This window comes from Procambarus clarkii, chromosome 83 (genome assembly GCF_040958095.1).
Source record: "Procambarus clarkii isolate CNS0578487 chromosome 83, FALCON_Pclarkii_2.0, whole genome shotgun sequence".
In the NCBI taxonomy this organism is placed as follows: domain Eukaryota; kingdom Metazoa; phylum Arthropoda; class Malacostraca; order Decapoda; family Cambaridae; genus Procambarus; species Procambarus clarkii.
The window spans coordinates 11,511,277-11,523,571 of NC_091232.1; the positions used below are offsets into that span (position 1 = coordinate 11,511,277).

The window sequence follows — 12,295 nt, forward strand, 5'->3', positions numbered from 1 at the left end:
AACAAAAATGAGGCCTGGTCGTGGACCGGGCCGTGGGTACGCTAAGACCTGAAATTATCTCAAGATAACCTCTCAAGATAACCCCCCTTGACAAGCCACCGATTACACGACTTGATAGTAGACCAGGACTGAATGAAATGTTGTCTTTTCATTTTCAGATGCGTGGTTTGAATATCATATCTTCAGCCAGTTATTGTCTCATCGTTGTATAATTTTGTTTATTTCCGTTCAACGTTGTCCAAATGCGAACAACAAAGACAAACTATTCATACTTTCAAACTGATAAATATAGATTTACATCATTAAGGCCGAATTATAATATCCGGTGTGTCGATTTCTGAATAAAACAAAAAGGTATTCTTATAATTTAATTATAGTACAATTTACAGTAACTTCTCGCATCTGGCACTCACATGGTCATCAATAAGAGAAAAGAGAGGAAAAGGGATGAGTAAGAGGAGCGGCGAGGAGCGTCCCGGGAGTCCCTGGCATTATTATTGATGGTACGTGAAGAAAGCAGTTCTCCAGTCATCTCGGGGCTTCTCCAGCGCAGCGGGGGCTAAGGTTTCAGACATGTCGGTCGCTCTGTCATGGGCACGAAAGCTCCAAGTCATAACTTCTTATTGGTGAAGTCTTAGGCGGGGATGTGGCAGGAGCAAGCAGATGGCAGCTTGTAGATGTCGATGAAGAGACCCTTGTAGGCATCGCAGGGGTCGAAGGAGAGGAGGCGGTGGTAGACATACTTCTGGGTGCAGTGACTTTTGTAGCAGGGAGCAAGGGCGCGGCACGCAGCTTCGGGGAAGAGACAAGTTTCCAGGCGGGCCGTCTGGGTGTAATAGTGAACATTGTTAACAATGACACGCCACTTGCCCTCAACATTCTGGGCACGCTTGGGCCTGGCGTAGGCGACGTCGGAGGGGCAGATGTAGCCCTCGGGGCCGGCCCAGTGGGTGACATCATAGGGAGATTTACCAGTGGAGGCACCAGTGTAGTAGTAGTAGTCGAAGGACTCTTCCTGTTTCTTGGTCACATATTCAACCAGATCATCAGCGGATTGGTCGGCCACATCAGCGTATTTCTTGGCGAACAGCTGGTCGGCAGTAATGGCGTTTTTTATATCATATTCAGGATACTCAGGGTCTTCCAAGCAGAAGGGGAGGGGGGAGCCAGCCGCACAGGTAGGAGGTGTTGTTGGGTCACAGTACTGGGGCTTGTAAGAGGGCTGCGGGCCGTAGGGGGGTGGAGGGCCATATCTTGGGGTTGGACTATAGGGAGGAGGGGCTGAACCAAGAGCAATTCCAGCGCACGCCAGAACAACCGACTGAAATAAAGTAACACATTTTAGTATTCATTTGGTAAGATTTTGTTGCTTATAGAATTATGAGTGTTAAAACTGCTATAGTGAGAAAGAACACAGAACACTCCAAAGATAATACAAAAGTATTTTAAAAAAGTATTGAGTAAAACGTCTGTTGTGATCTCTTGCCGGTAAGACAGAACAATGGAAGAAGAGTTCCTACCAGAGCGAGAGCCATGATGAGGTGCTGATGAGAGTTGTACTGCTGCCTTCCACTGCCACACCTCGCTATATATACCTGCCGCTGTGTCGACCTTAAGCTCCGTCACGCAGCTCACTACAAAGTATAGCCTTGACTTTCACTTGGTATAATGATACAAGTTTACAGCATGTCAACTATTTATTTGATAACAAGGATAGCAAAAAGCCGATGTAAAATTTAAATTAACAAAAAAATAAATTGCTTGTACATTTAATAACGGATAAATTAATGCCTAAATTCAACACAATAAACAAAAATCTAAAATTTAGTTTCAAGGCATTTTATTTTCTAATGTTACAACCATTTACACATTTCTTATAGTCCTATGCTTAAATAACACAAGTCTATAAGAACTATATCTATAAAATAGAATGTCCATTTGTCCATGGTTGGCCCCAGATGCTTGGGGCCAACCTCACCAGACTTTACAGGGTGACGAGTGGGTATAGTGGGACTGTCATAGGGTGGTCGGAGTCGGGGTCAGAAGTGTGTGTATTAAAAAATATTGACTAAAATCCAAACTCGCTAAATTCCAGACGCCATCCTCACAAAACTTCATCAAACATATTATTCTGTAAGTGATGAGAAAGATGGTTATAATGATGAAAATAGTGTGTAGTGAAGGTGCTTACAGTGATGGGGGTTGTGTGTAGTGTAGATGGTTACAGTGCGGAGGGTCATGTGTAGTGTAGATGGTTACAGTGCGGAGGGTCATGTGTAGTGTAGATGTAATAGAAATATGTTTACGTCATTGAAAATAAACCACGTAATATATAATTCATTTATCTCTTATCAAAGAGTAACTATTATCATAATACAAACTTAATATCCTCCGCTAATGTCTAAATTAAATATAACTAATATTCAACCCACCTTCCAGTAAGACAGCATATATATCAACTGAGAGTCTATGTTAAGATAAGTACAAAGATTTTATTGATGCAACGCGTGTCTTCCTTGGCAGTGTACAAACACACACACACACACACAAAAACACACACACACACACAAACACACATATACACACATGCACAAGTCTCTCGGATGAACTTGAAGAAGAAGTAAACACTTCAAGAGGCGCCGAGTCACACAATCCTAAAGTAGGCAAGCTCGAATGAAATGTTTACCAGAGGAATAAAATTAATGCAAATTAATAAAAACAATCTACGTGATGAACAAGCCACAACTCAGAAGATGGAGAAGCGACGACCACCACATGACTTGATAATACCTGAGAGCCACTAACACTAGTGGCCTCGACGAGGAAAGGAAGCCGGCGGCTTGTTGAAGGTTCCCCCACCCCTCCATTTGCCTTGATGAACTTTTCCAGCTGTACTTCAAAGGTTAACAGAGTTTTGGCATTTGGTCCAGGACGGACCGAAACGTCGTTGAAGCTCCATCTTCTGAGTTTTGATTTGGTCATCATGTCTTCAGCCACGTTACTGTGACTCATCGCCTGCAAATAATCTACGTGTCCCCCATAAATTATTTTAGATAGAGTGACTGAGAAGGATACGTACAACAAGTGTATTATGGCGCCTCCATAAAGTTAACATCTTGGGCAAGTGATGCTGTACGGAGCTCCAGAAAGACTGCAACAACCTAACCTTTCCTAGCACTAGTATAGTACTTACATGTACAATATTAGGCCAGATATTGCGTATATTAGGTCTACGAGAGGTTAGGTTAGGACGTTAGGACATCTTGCATGGTTGTGTTGGTTGTTTTCTGCGAAGAGAAGATGTGCTAGTGCATGCAATAAGTCACAGTAAACTGGCTGAACAACAAACAAACCATTTCTTGCATGAACATGAAAGTGGCAGAGTTAGGATCCGGCCAGAACCCTTACCTAGTCGAAACTGATGGAGGAAAGGAGGAAGGAGGTAATATAAGGCAAGATTTAAGATGAAGAGCAAGTGGGTAAAGACAACATTTCTTCTCATAAAAGACAAGAATTCTCTGAAATTTAGATTTTTAGGAAGCCAACTTAACTACTATAATATGATTCATGCAAGTAACAACTACAGTGAACAAATCTACAAGGGCCGTGACGAGGGTTCGAACCTACGTCCGAGAGGATCCCAGACGCGTCTTAATCGACTGAGCTACGATATGGTCAAAAGAATTGACAATGGTATGTCAAGATGATTTCCTGGTTGCAGTTCTTTTGACCATGTCGTAGCTCAGTCGATTAAGGTGCGTCTGGGATCCTCTCGGACGTAGATTCGAACCCTCGTCACAGCCCTTGTGGATTTGTTCATTTGATGCATCACACTATTGTTGTTTCTGTGTGTAACAACTACAGTATACTTTATGCAAGTGACTACAAGAGTATGATGAAGACAAGTAACAACTACAGTATGATGTATGGAAGTGACAACTATATATATGGTCCAAGTGGTCTGGCACCGTTCCTTCCCTCGGTCTACCAACTCCTGCTCTTAATATATCCACCTTTCTTCCCTTTGGTGTTATGTAGCTATAATGAAAGTCTTTTTCCCAGTAATTATCATACATTCATGTGTGTCGAATGCTTACCTCTATTTTTGACAAGGTCGAAGAATTTTCAGTTTTTGTCTAGCTAATTCATTAATCCAGTCAATGACTTCGGATATAAGGAGTTTATTCATTGTCTTGTGTACATAGCAGATGTATTTACATTCCTAAATGAACTAAACAAATCTATGCAAGGAACTGGGATGAACACGTTAACGGCCACATATACAATATGTGCGTTTCGTTAGAAACTTCAAGTTTTTATAAATTGTGTTAAGAAAATATATTTGATTAACTTTTCGTGAAAAAAATATTTGCTTCAGAAAATTAATGAATGGTCATAGCAACGGAAGCAACAAAGCTTTTACCAAAAAAATTCTGAAGAGCAGATTTGCATCTCAGTATCTTTGCAAGTATCAGGAAACTATTTTAATGTCAAATAACAAAAAGGAAGCAAGGTTTATGTAAATTACGATACAATATTTTTGTTTATTAAATATACAAGTTACAGTAACTTCTCGCATCTGGCACTCACATGGTCATCAATAAGAGAAAAGAGAGGAAAAGGGATGAGTAAGAGGAGTGGCGAGGAGCGTCCCGGGAGTCCCTGGCATTATTATTGATGGTACGTGAAGAAAGCAGTTCTCCAGTCATCTCGGGGCTTCTCCAGCGCAGCGGGGGCTAAGGTTTCAGACATGTCGGTCGTTCTGTCATGGGCACGAAGGCTCCAAGTCATAACTTCTTATTGGTGAAGTCTTAGGCAGGGATGTGGCAGGAGCAGGCAGATGGCAGCTTGTAGATGTCAATGAAGAGACCCTTGTAGGCATCGCAGGGGTCGAAGGAGAGGAGGCGGTGGTAGACATACTTTTGGGTGCAGTGACTTTTGTAGCAGGGAGCAAGGGCGCGGCACGCAGCTTCGGGGAAGAGACAAGTTTCCAGGCGGGCCGTCTGGGTGTAGTAGTGAACATTGTTAACAATGACACGCCACTTGCCCTCAACATTCTGGGCACGCTTGGGCCTGGCGTAGGCAACGTCGGATGGGCAGATGTAGCCCTCGGGGCCGGCCCAGTGGGTGACATCATAGGGAGATTTACCAGTGGAGGCACCAGTGTAGTAGTAGTAGTCGAAGGACTCTTCCTGTTTCTTGGTCACATATTCAACCAGATCATCAGCGGATTGGTCGGCCACATCAGCATATTTCTTGGCGAACAGCTGGTCGGCAGTAATGGCGTTTTTTATATCATATTCAGGATACTCAGGGTCTTCCAAGCAGAAGGGGAGGGGGGAGCCAGCCGCACAGGTAGGAGGTGTTGTTGGGTCACAGTACTGGGGCTTGTAAGAGGGCTGCGGGCCGTAGGGGGGTGGAGGGCCATATCTTGGGGTTGGACTATAGGGAGGAGGGGCTGAACCAAGAGCAATTCCAGCGCACGCCAGAACAACCGACTGAAATAAAGTAACACATTTTAATATTCATTTGGTAAGATTTTGTTGCTTATAGAATTATGAGTGTTAAAACTGCCATAGTGAGAAAAAACACAGAACACTCCAAAGATAAATACAAAAGTATTGAGTAAAACATCTGCTGTGATCTCTTGCCGGTAAGAAGGAACAATGGAAGCAGAGTTCCTACCAGAGCGAGAGCCATGATGAGGTGCTGATGAGAGTTGTACTGCTGCCTTCCACTGCCACACCTCGCTATATATACCTGCCGCTGTGTCGACCTTAAGCTTCGTGACGCAACACAACTCCAGTGGAAATTGTTAACTTTCGCTTGCTCCGTTTATAGACATCTTGATCTTGAGTGCGTTTTGTTTGATAATATAATGGTGATGAAAAATTATTAAAAAACTAGTTGTTGAAGGCTTTATGTGACTGACTCCTGTCTCAACCAGCGAGATGAGAGTGGGATATTAACAATCTAATTAAACAGTACTAAATACAACTGTAAACCGACTTTTCTTTGGAACATGTTAACAAACTCTGTAACGAGTTCATCGATATTTTAACTGAATGTTTATTGGTGTTCAATTCCTGTGGCTATTGTGTGCTTCTGTAATCTTTCGTCAATCACTCTCAGGGTGGGTATGAAGGCCACTAAAAATGAACTAAACTCAAATATTTAGTTCCTTAGCTTTCATATTCTTTTCAGGAAATACTGCTTCAAACCCTGCCTTATCGTCCAATGTGTGTGTACTATTTATATTTATTATTTATGCCTGTTGAATAGAGCTGTTAGTTCTTGGACTTCGCCCTTCTAGCTGTCGGTTGTCTAATACTCTGAGTCCCCCACCTATTTTTCTCTATCATATCTACTACATATATTTCTCTCTCGCATACACATATATTCCCAGAATGCAGCCCTGTTTAACTGAAACTGTTTAACTACCAGGTACCTATTTTCTGCGAGATGAATAGATGCATCAGGTGAAAGAAGCTTTCCAATTGTTTGTCTCGTCCGGAAATCGAAGCTGGGTCCATGGATTCCGAAGTCCGAAAACTGTCCGCTCGGCCGCGAGACACCTTTTGTGTGTGTCTAAGTAACGTCATTCCTGTTACTTTTCAATTAATGCAATAACTCCCTTTTCTCATGTTCCTTGTTTTTTTTCTTTCGAAACAGTGTGTTGAGTTGGAACTTGGGCTTGGAACTCTTATACTGAAAACGTTCTTCCAGACATCTCTACGGAACATTTCTCTAGTTTCCATCCGTGAGCCATAGTTTTATTATTTCTCATTCTGAGCTTTTCATTGTCTTCCTTTTCTGTAATGTTCTTAGTATTTTGTAGGCTGTTACCAAGCCCCTCCCAGTGTTTTTTTGTCTCCAGCGCGGTGAGGTATACTTTCCTCAACACTTTACTGTAGATCAATCCCCTTGACTACCGTGAGATGCTTTGTCGTATATCTGGACTTCCTTTCAGTTTCACAGTGCTCTTTCAGGTATACGAAACTACCTCTCGGACCACGATTGTGTGCATGTTCTTGAGGAGTCATGGTCGCGGGTTCGATTCCGTCGTACAGCCTCCATATTTTATTCACAGGTTTATTCCAGGTTGGAGCTTCCTTGTGATTTTTTTTATTTATGCATTTATTTGTATATACAAGAGTTCTTACATTCTTGTAAAACCACTTGCGCACGCATAGCGTTTCGGGCAAGTCCTTAATCCTATTTTTTTTCCCCGGAATACGACCCGCCAAATCGTTTAACAACCAGGTACCCATTCACTGCTGGGTGAACAGAGGCTACAGTTAAGGATTGGCACCCGGTCAATCTTCCTAGGCCAGAATACGAACCCAGGATTAAAGCATTCGCGAAGCGCGGGGCGAGTGCTTTACCACTACTCCACGGGGACTGCAGGTCTCTGTAGGACTGCAGGTTTCTCACCACGGTTTCTAAAGGTTATCTGTGCGAATACGAAACTACCTCTCGGACCACGATCGTGTGCATGTTCTTGAGGAGTCATGGTCGCGGGATCGATTCCGTCGTACAGCCTCCATATTTTATTCACAGGTTGATCACGTTCTTATGATTTCATTGTACTAGCTGTATATTTGACAGATATATATGTTCTTTGCTGACTTTCTCTTCAGGTGCTCCTCTGGTCTAAGGTTTAGGGACCCAGAAGCCCGAAGCCTCTCGGGTTAGCCAGAGGCTTAGGGGCCGCGCAGGAATATCTCTGCAAAGGAAAATATTCAATATTTTTTCCTCAAAAATGGAAAGTTGTCCCCCATTCGTAATGTACTGTATATGGATGCTATTGCTTCTATTCCTATCACGTAACTTTGATTATATAAGGGTAGCCCTTTTTTAGACCATTTTCAATGTGTGTATAGATTATTGTTCATTATACACCAGTATTCCTATGCATTCAGCTTTTTCATTACATCTGTGTCATACGAGAACATAGATATGAAAGAATGTTTTTTCAGGTCATTGGATACTATTAGAAACAGTCCCTGCGGCTGACTCTTGGGGCACTATGCACGAAACCAATCGTTTTGATGAGTACTCTCTCACTGTGAACCTCTGTTTCCAATCGGAAAGATGATCCATTATTTATTACTCTTTCCAATTACTATAGCTTTTTTCTACAGCTGGAATAATTTTCTTGTGGTTGGAGTATGTGCATAAATTAGTATTATACTATTTGAAATTAACTCACAGAAGCAGAGTAATTCAAAGGAACATTATTATATTTTGTTGAAAATATGAATACCTTTATTTTATATAGTCCTTGTTAATTTGTTTTTTAATGTTAATGTTTAACATTATATTTTTAAAGTAAACCAGAATTCATTAAAATTCTATTCACCATTTAACTTTATTAGTACAAACTCCAGTAAGGAAATTAATGAAGAGACAATATTAATGGAAAACAAAATTTGTGTTTTTTTCTCATTTTAATTAATTATACAATTTACAGTAACTTCTCGCATCTGGCACTCACATGGTCATCAATAAGAGAAAAGAGAGCAAAAGGGATGAGTAAGAGGAGCGGCGAGGAGCGTCCCGGGAGTCCCTGGCATTATTATTGATGGTACGTGAAGAAAGCAGTTCTCCAGTCATCTCGGGGCTTCTCCAGCGCAGCGGGGGCTAAGGTTTCAGACGTGTCGGTCGCTCTGTCATGGGCACGAAGGCTCCAAGTCATAACTTCTTATTGGTGAAGTCTTAGGCGGGAATGTGGCAGGAGCAGGCAGATGGCAGCTTGTAGATGTCGATGAAGAGACCCTTGTAGGCATCGCAGGGGTCGAAGGAGAGGAGGCGGTGGTAGACATACTTCTGGGTGCAGTGACTTTTGTAGCAGGGAGCAAGGGCGCGGCACGCAGCTTCGGGGAAGAGACAAGTTTCCAGGCGGGCCGTCTGGGTGTAGTAGTGAACATTGTTAACAATGACACGCCACTTGCCCTCAACATTCTGGGCACGCTTGGGCCTGGCGTAGGCGACGTCGGAGGGGCAGATGTAGCCCTCGGGGCCGGCCCAGTGGGTGACATCATAGGGAGATTTACCTGTGGAGGCACCAGTGTAGTAGGAGTAGTCGAAGGACTCTTCCTGTTTCTTGGTCACATATTCAACCAGATCATCAGCGGATTGGTCGGCCACATCAGCATATTTTTTAGCGAAGAGTGGATCATCACTAATTGCGTGTTTGATATCATATTCAGGATACTCAGGGTCTTCCAAGCAGAAGGGGAGAGGGGAGCCAGCCGCACAGGTAGGAGGTGTTTTTGGGTCACAGTACTGGGGCTTGTAAGAGGGCTGAGGTCCATATGTGGGCTGAGGGCCATAGCTCGGTGGTGGCTTGCCATACGGAGGAGGAGGAGCTGAACCAAGAGCAACTCCAGCGCACGCCAGAACAACCGACTGAAATAAAATAAAGGGTACATTTAGAGCTAATAAGTATCATTCCATTAGGCATTGAAATGTGAATTTTACAGTGTAACAAGTGATCTATTCTTGCAATATTCACAGAACACTGCAAGAATAAGAATTCCTCATAATAGGTAAGGTAATATAAATTTGAGGGCTATTTCATACCAGAGCGAGAACCATGATGATGTGTTGACGTGAGAGTTGTACTGCTGCCTTCCACTTCCAAGCTTCGCTATATATACCTGCTGCTGCTGCGTCAGCTGCAGGAGTCATGACGCAACCAAACCCAAGAATAAGGTATACTTTCACATACTTCCGTAGGTGTACATAATATTATAGACTATTTCTTGAACTATATATATTATATTTTCAATACCCTCAAATGTTTCGGAGATAACACTTCGTCATCAGTGCTAAAAACAAATTAAACAAAAAATTTGTTAAAATACAAATAAAAAGTTGAAATATTTATATAAATCAGTGTTAATTAAATAGGACCAAGCCCATGAAACTTTAGCAATAGATATAAAAGACCTAACACCTATATTGTTGAAATATTTTAGTGATACCGCCGCTGATAAATAATAAAGTATTAAACATATCAACACAGAACACGAAATATTGGATATAAATTGGATAAGTTTAGATTTAGGAAAGATATGGGTAAATACTGGTTCGGTAAGAGGTTTGTCGATTTGTGAAACCAATTAATAGTAATAGTAGGCATCCATCAGTCTCAGGAGACTATGGAGCTGCGCTCTGGTTGATGGTCTGGAGTGGCCTCTCCAGAGCACTGTGTAGATTGTACTATTTCCATTTGCATATCAATTATTTTGCACATCTTGTACCATTTATGTGCGTTCAATTATATTGTTAAATTAAATGTTGGTAACTCTAGCGTCTAGAGAATATAAATAATAGTTCTAAGCCATAAATAATAATAATAATAATAATAATAATAATAATAATAATATTTTATTCAGGAAAAGTACATACATAGATGCAGAGTTACAAACATACTGTTGGATTTATAGATGGGTAGTGTATTGTGAAGGCTAATAATAAACAGAAACTCCCCTATGACTCTGTAATATCTCCATTGGTCAAACTATTATGTATTAGCGATAAGACCTACCATTAATGTATGATGACTTACTGTAAATATATAGCTCTTGAAATAGCCCTTTCTCTGTAACTAGCTGACATTGTAACTATAAGCTGTGAAGGATAGATGAAACTGTTTATGTAATAATCTAAGATAAGGTCTGATAAAGACCTTTTGTGCCCTTTGTACTGCTTTTTGCACTACCGCTCACAGGATGAGTATGGGGTGCACATTAAACTAGCCGCTTCCGGCGGCAATAATCAACAACAAAAGCTAGTACATATAATACCTAAAGCCACTAATACGCATAGCGTTTCGGGCAAGGTTTGAGGGAAAAAACACTTAGACTAAAACTTAATAATAATTGGGAGTAAAGTATAAATTGTGTTGAAAAAAATAAAAAAATAAAAAAAGGGGGGGGGGGGCGGGGGCGGAGAATGGCAAAAATCAGCGGTTGTACAAGTTGGTCAACAAACAGCATTGTTTAGAATAGCAAGACATGGGTTGAGATTTAGGGGGTAAGGTATGTTGCATGGAGTTAATTAGGTAGTACTTAGTTCTACTCTTAAACTGGTTGAGAGAGGTACAGCCTTTGACATGGTTAGGGAGATCATTCCACATTCTGGGTCCCTTGAGTTGTAGAGCATTTTTATTTTAGTTAAGGCGCACTCTTGGAATATCAAATAGGTATTTGTTTCTGGTGTGATGCCCATGGGTTCTGTTACAACCTTCTAGGAAACTTTTAAGGTCAGGATTGACATTGCAGGTCAGAGTTTTAAATATATAGAGTACACATGAGAGGATGTGCAGTGACTTGATATCTAACATATTCAAAAATTTGAGTATGGGTATATGGATCTGCAGCTATATTAGTTTAGTTTAGTTCATTTATTGTGCACCCCATACCCATCTTGTGGGTGGTAGTGGAAAGGGTTACAGAGGCACATAATGGGCTCAGGGACTGATTATGTGCCTCTGTAACCCTTTCCACTACCGCGCACAAGATGTGTATGGGGGTGCATAATAAATGAACTAAACTAAACTAATATAGCTGCAGATCCATATACTTTATATTATTAACATCATATATTAGCGTTACCCAGCGCCTGAGGCCTGGGTAATGAAGCGTCTGCTTGAAAAATGCTTTCACCGAGGTCCAGGGAGGTGCTGCCATCTGTTGGCCACCGTAGAAATCAGTGATTATTCGTCCCCTAGTCCTCCTCCTCCGCTAAGTGCACTTGCCTTATACTTAACACTATTTACTGTACCTACATTTTGCAGGTCGTCTAATGCAATGACTTATAATCCTTTTGTTTCTTGTTTTATTTGCAACTAGAAGGAGTAATCAACGCGGTGCTCAGTATACTCTCTCTCCTCTAACCCCTGTTCTCACCCTCTTCTCTCCTCCATTCCCCCTCTTCCATCCTCTCCTTTTTTCCTTCTTCCCTACCCCTTTCTCCTCTCCCCTCCCACCTCTCCCCTTTTCTCTCTTTTACCCTCTTCTCTCCCTCCCCTTCTTCTCTTCCTTGTCCAGGCACAGACATTCGTGGACAGACATTTTCATTTTTCGGTTGAAGAAATTATCTGAGGACTCAGCCAGCCACCTTTTACCGATTGCGCTGAAGTCACTACTGGGCTTTACCCCCTCTCCCTTCTTAATAGGGCCAATAGGACCGACCCTGAGCACCCTCTGTTCTTTCCGTACCTGAGGCTATGTACGCCGCGTCTTTGGAGAGACAAACACAAACAGACAGACGTTCTCTCTTATAG

At 41.9% G+C, this 12,295-nt stretch overlaps 3 protein-coding genes across 3 annotated transcripts in view; all 3 read right to left on the minus strand.

Annotated features, from left to right (window-relative positions):
- Positions 1 to 355: 355 nt before the first annotated feature.
- On the minus strand, positions 356 to 1,572 carry LOC123768855 (uncharacterized). The gene is made up of 2 exons (XM_045759645.1): positions 1,521 to 1,572; positions 356 to 1,321 (listed from the first exon to the last, which is right to left on the minus strand). The coding sequence occupies exons 1-2, from the start codon at positions 1,533 to 1,535 to the stop codon at positions 635 to 637; spliced, it is 702 nt and encodes a 233-aa protein (XP_045615601.1). The 5' UTR covers positions 1,536 to 1,572; the 3' UTR covers positions 356 to 634.
- A 2,960-nt stretch (positions 1,573 to 4,532) lies between these two features.
- Positions 4,533 to 5,737, minus strand: LOC123768854 (uncharacterized). Its single transcript, XM_045759644.1, has 2 exons — positions 5,686 to 5,737; positions 4,533 to 5,498 (listed from the first exon to the last, which is right to left on the minus strand). The coding sequence occupies exons 1-2, from the start codon at positions 5,698 to 5,700 to the stop codon at positions 4,812 to 4,814; spliced, it is 702 nt and encodes a 233-aa protein (XP_045615600.1). The 5' UTR covers positions 5,701 to 5,737; the 3' UTR covers positions 4,533 to 4,811.
- A 2,700-nt stretch (positions 5,738 to 8,437) lies between these two features.
- LOC123768853 (neurotrophin 1-like) overlaps positions 8,438 to 12,295 on the minus strand; it is a 28,583-nt gene continuing 24,725 nt past the window's right edge. The window contains exons 2-3 of the mRNA XM_045759643.2: positions 9,586 to 9,680; positions 8,438 to 9,411 (exon numbers count right to left, since the gene is read on the minus strand). Coding sequence (XP_045615599.2) covers positions 8,719 to 9,411; positions 9,586 to 9,600 — 708 coding nt within the window. The 5' untranslated portion in view covers positions 9,601 to 9,680 and the 3' untranslated portion in view covers positions 8,438 to 8,718. The remainder of the gene's footprint in view (positions 9,412 to 9,585; positions 9,681 to 12,295) is intronic.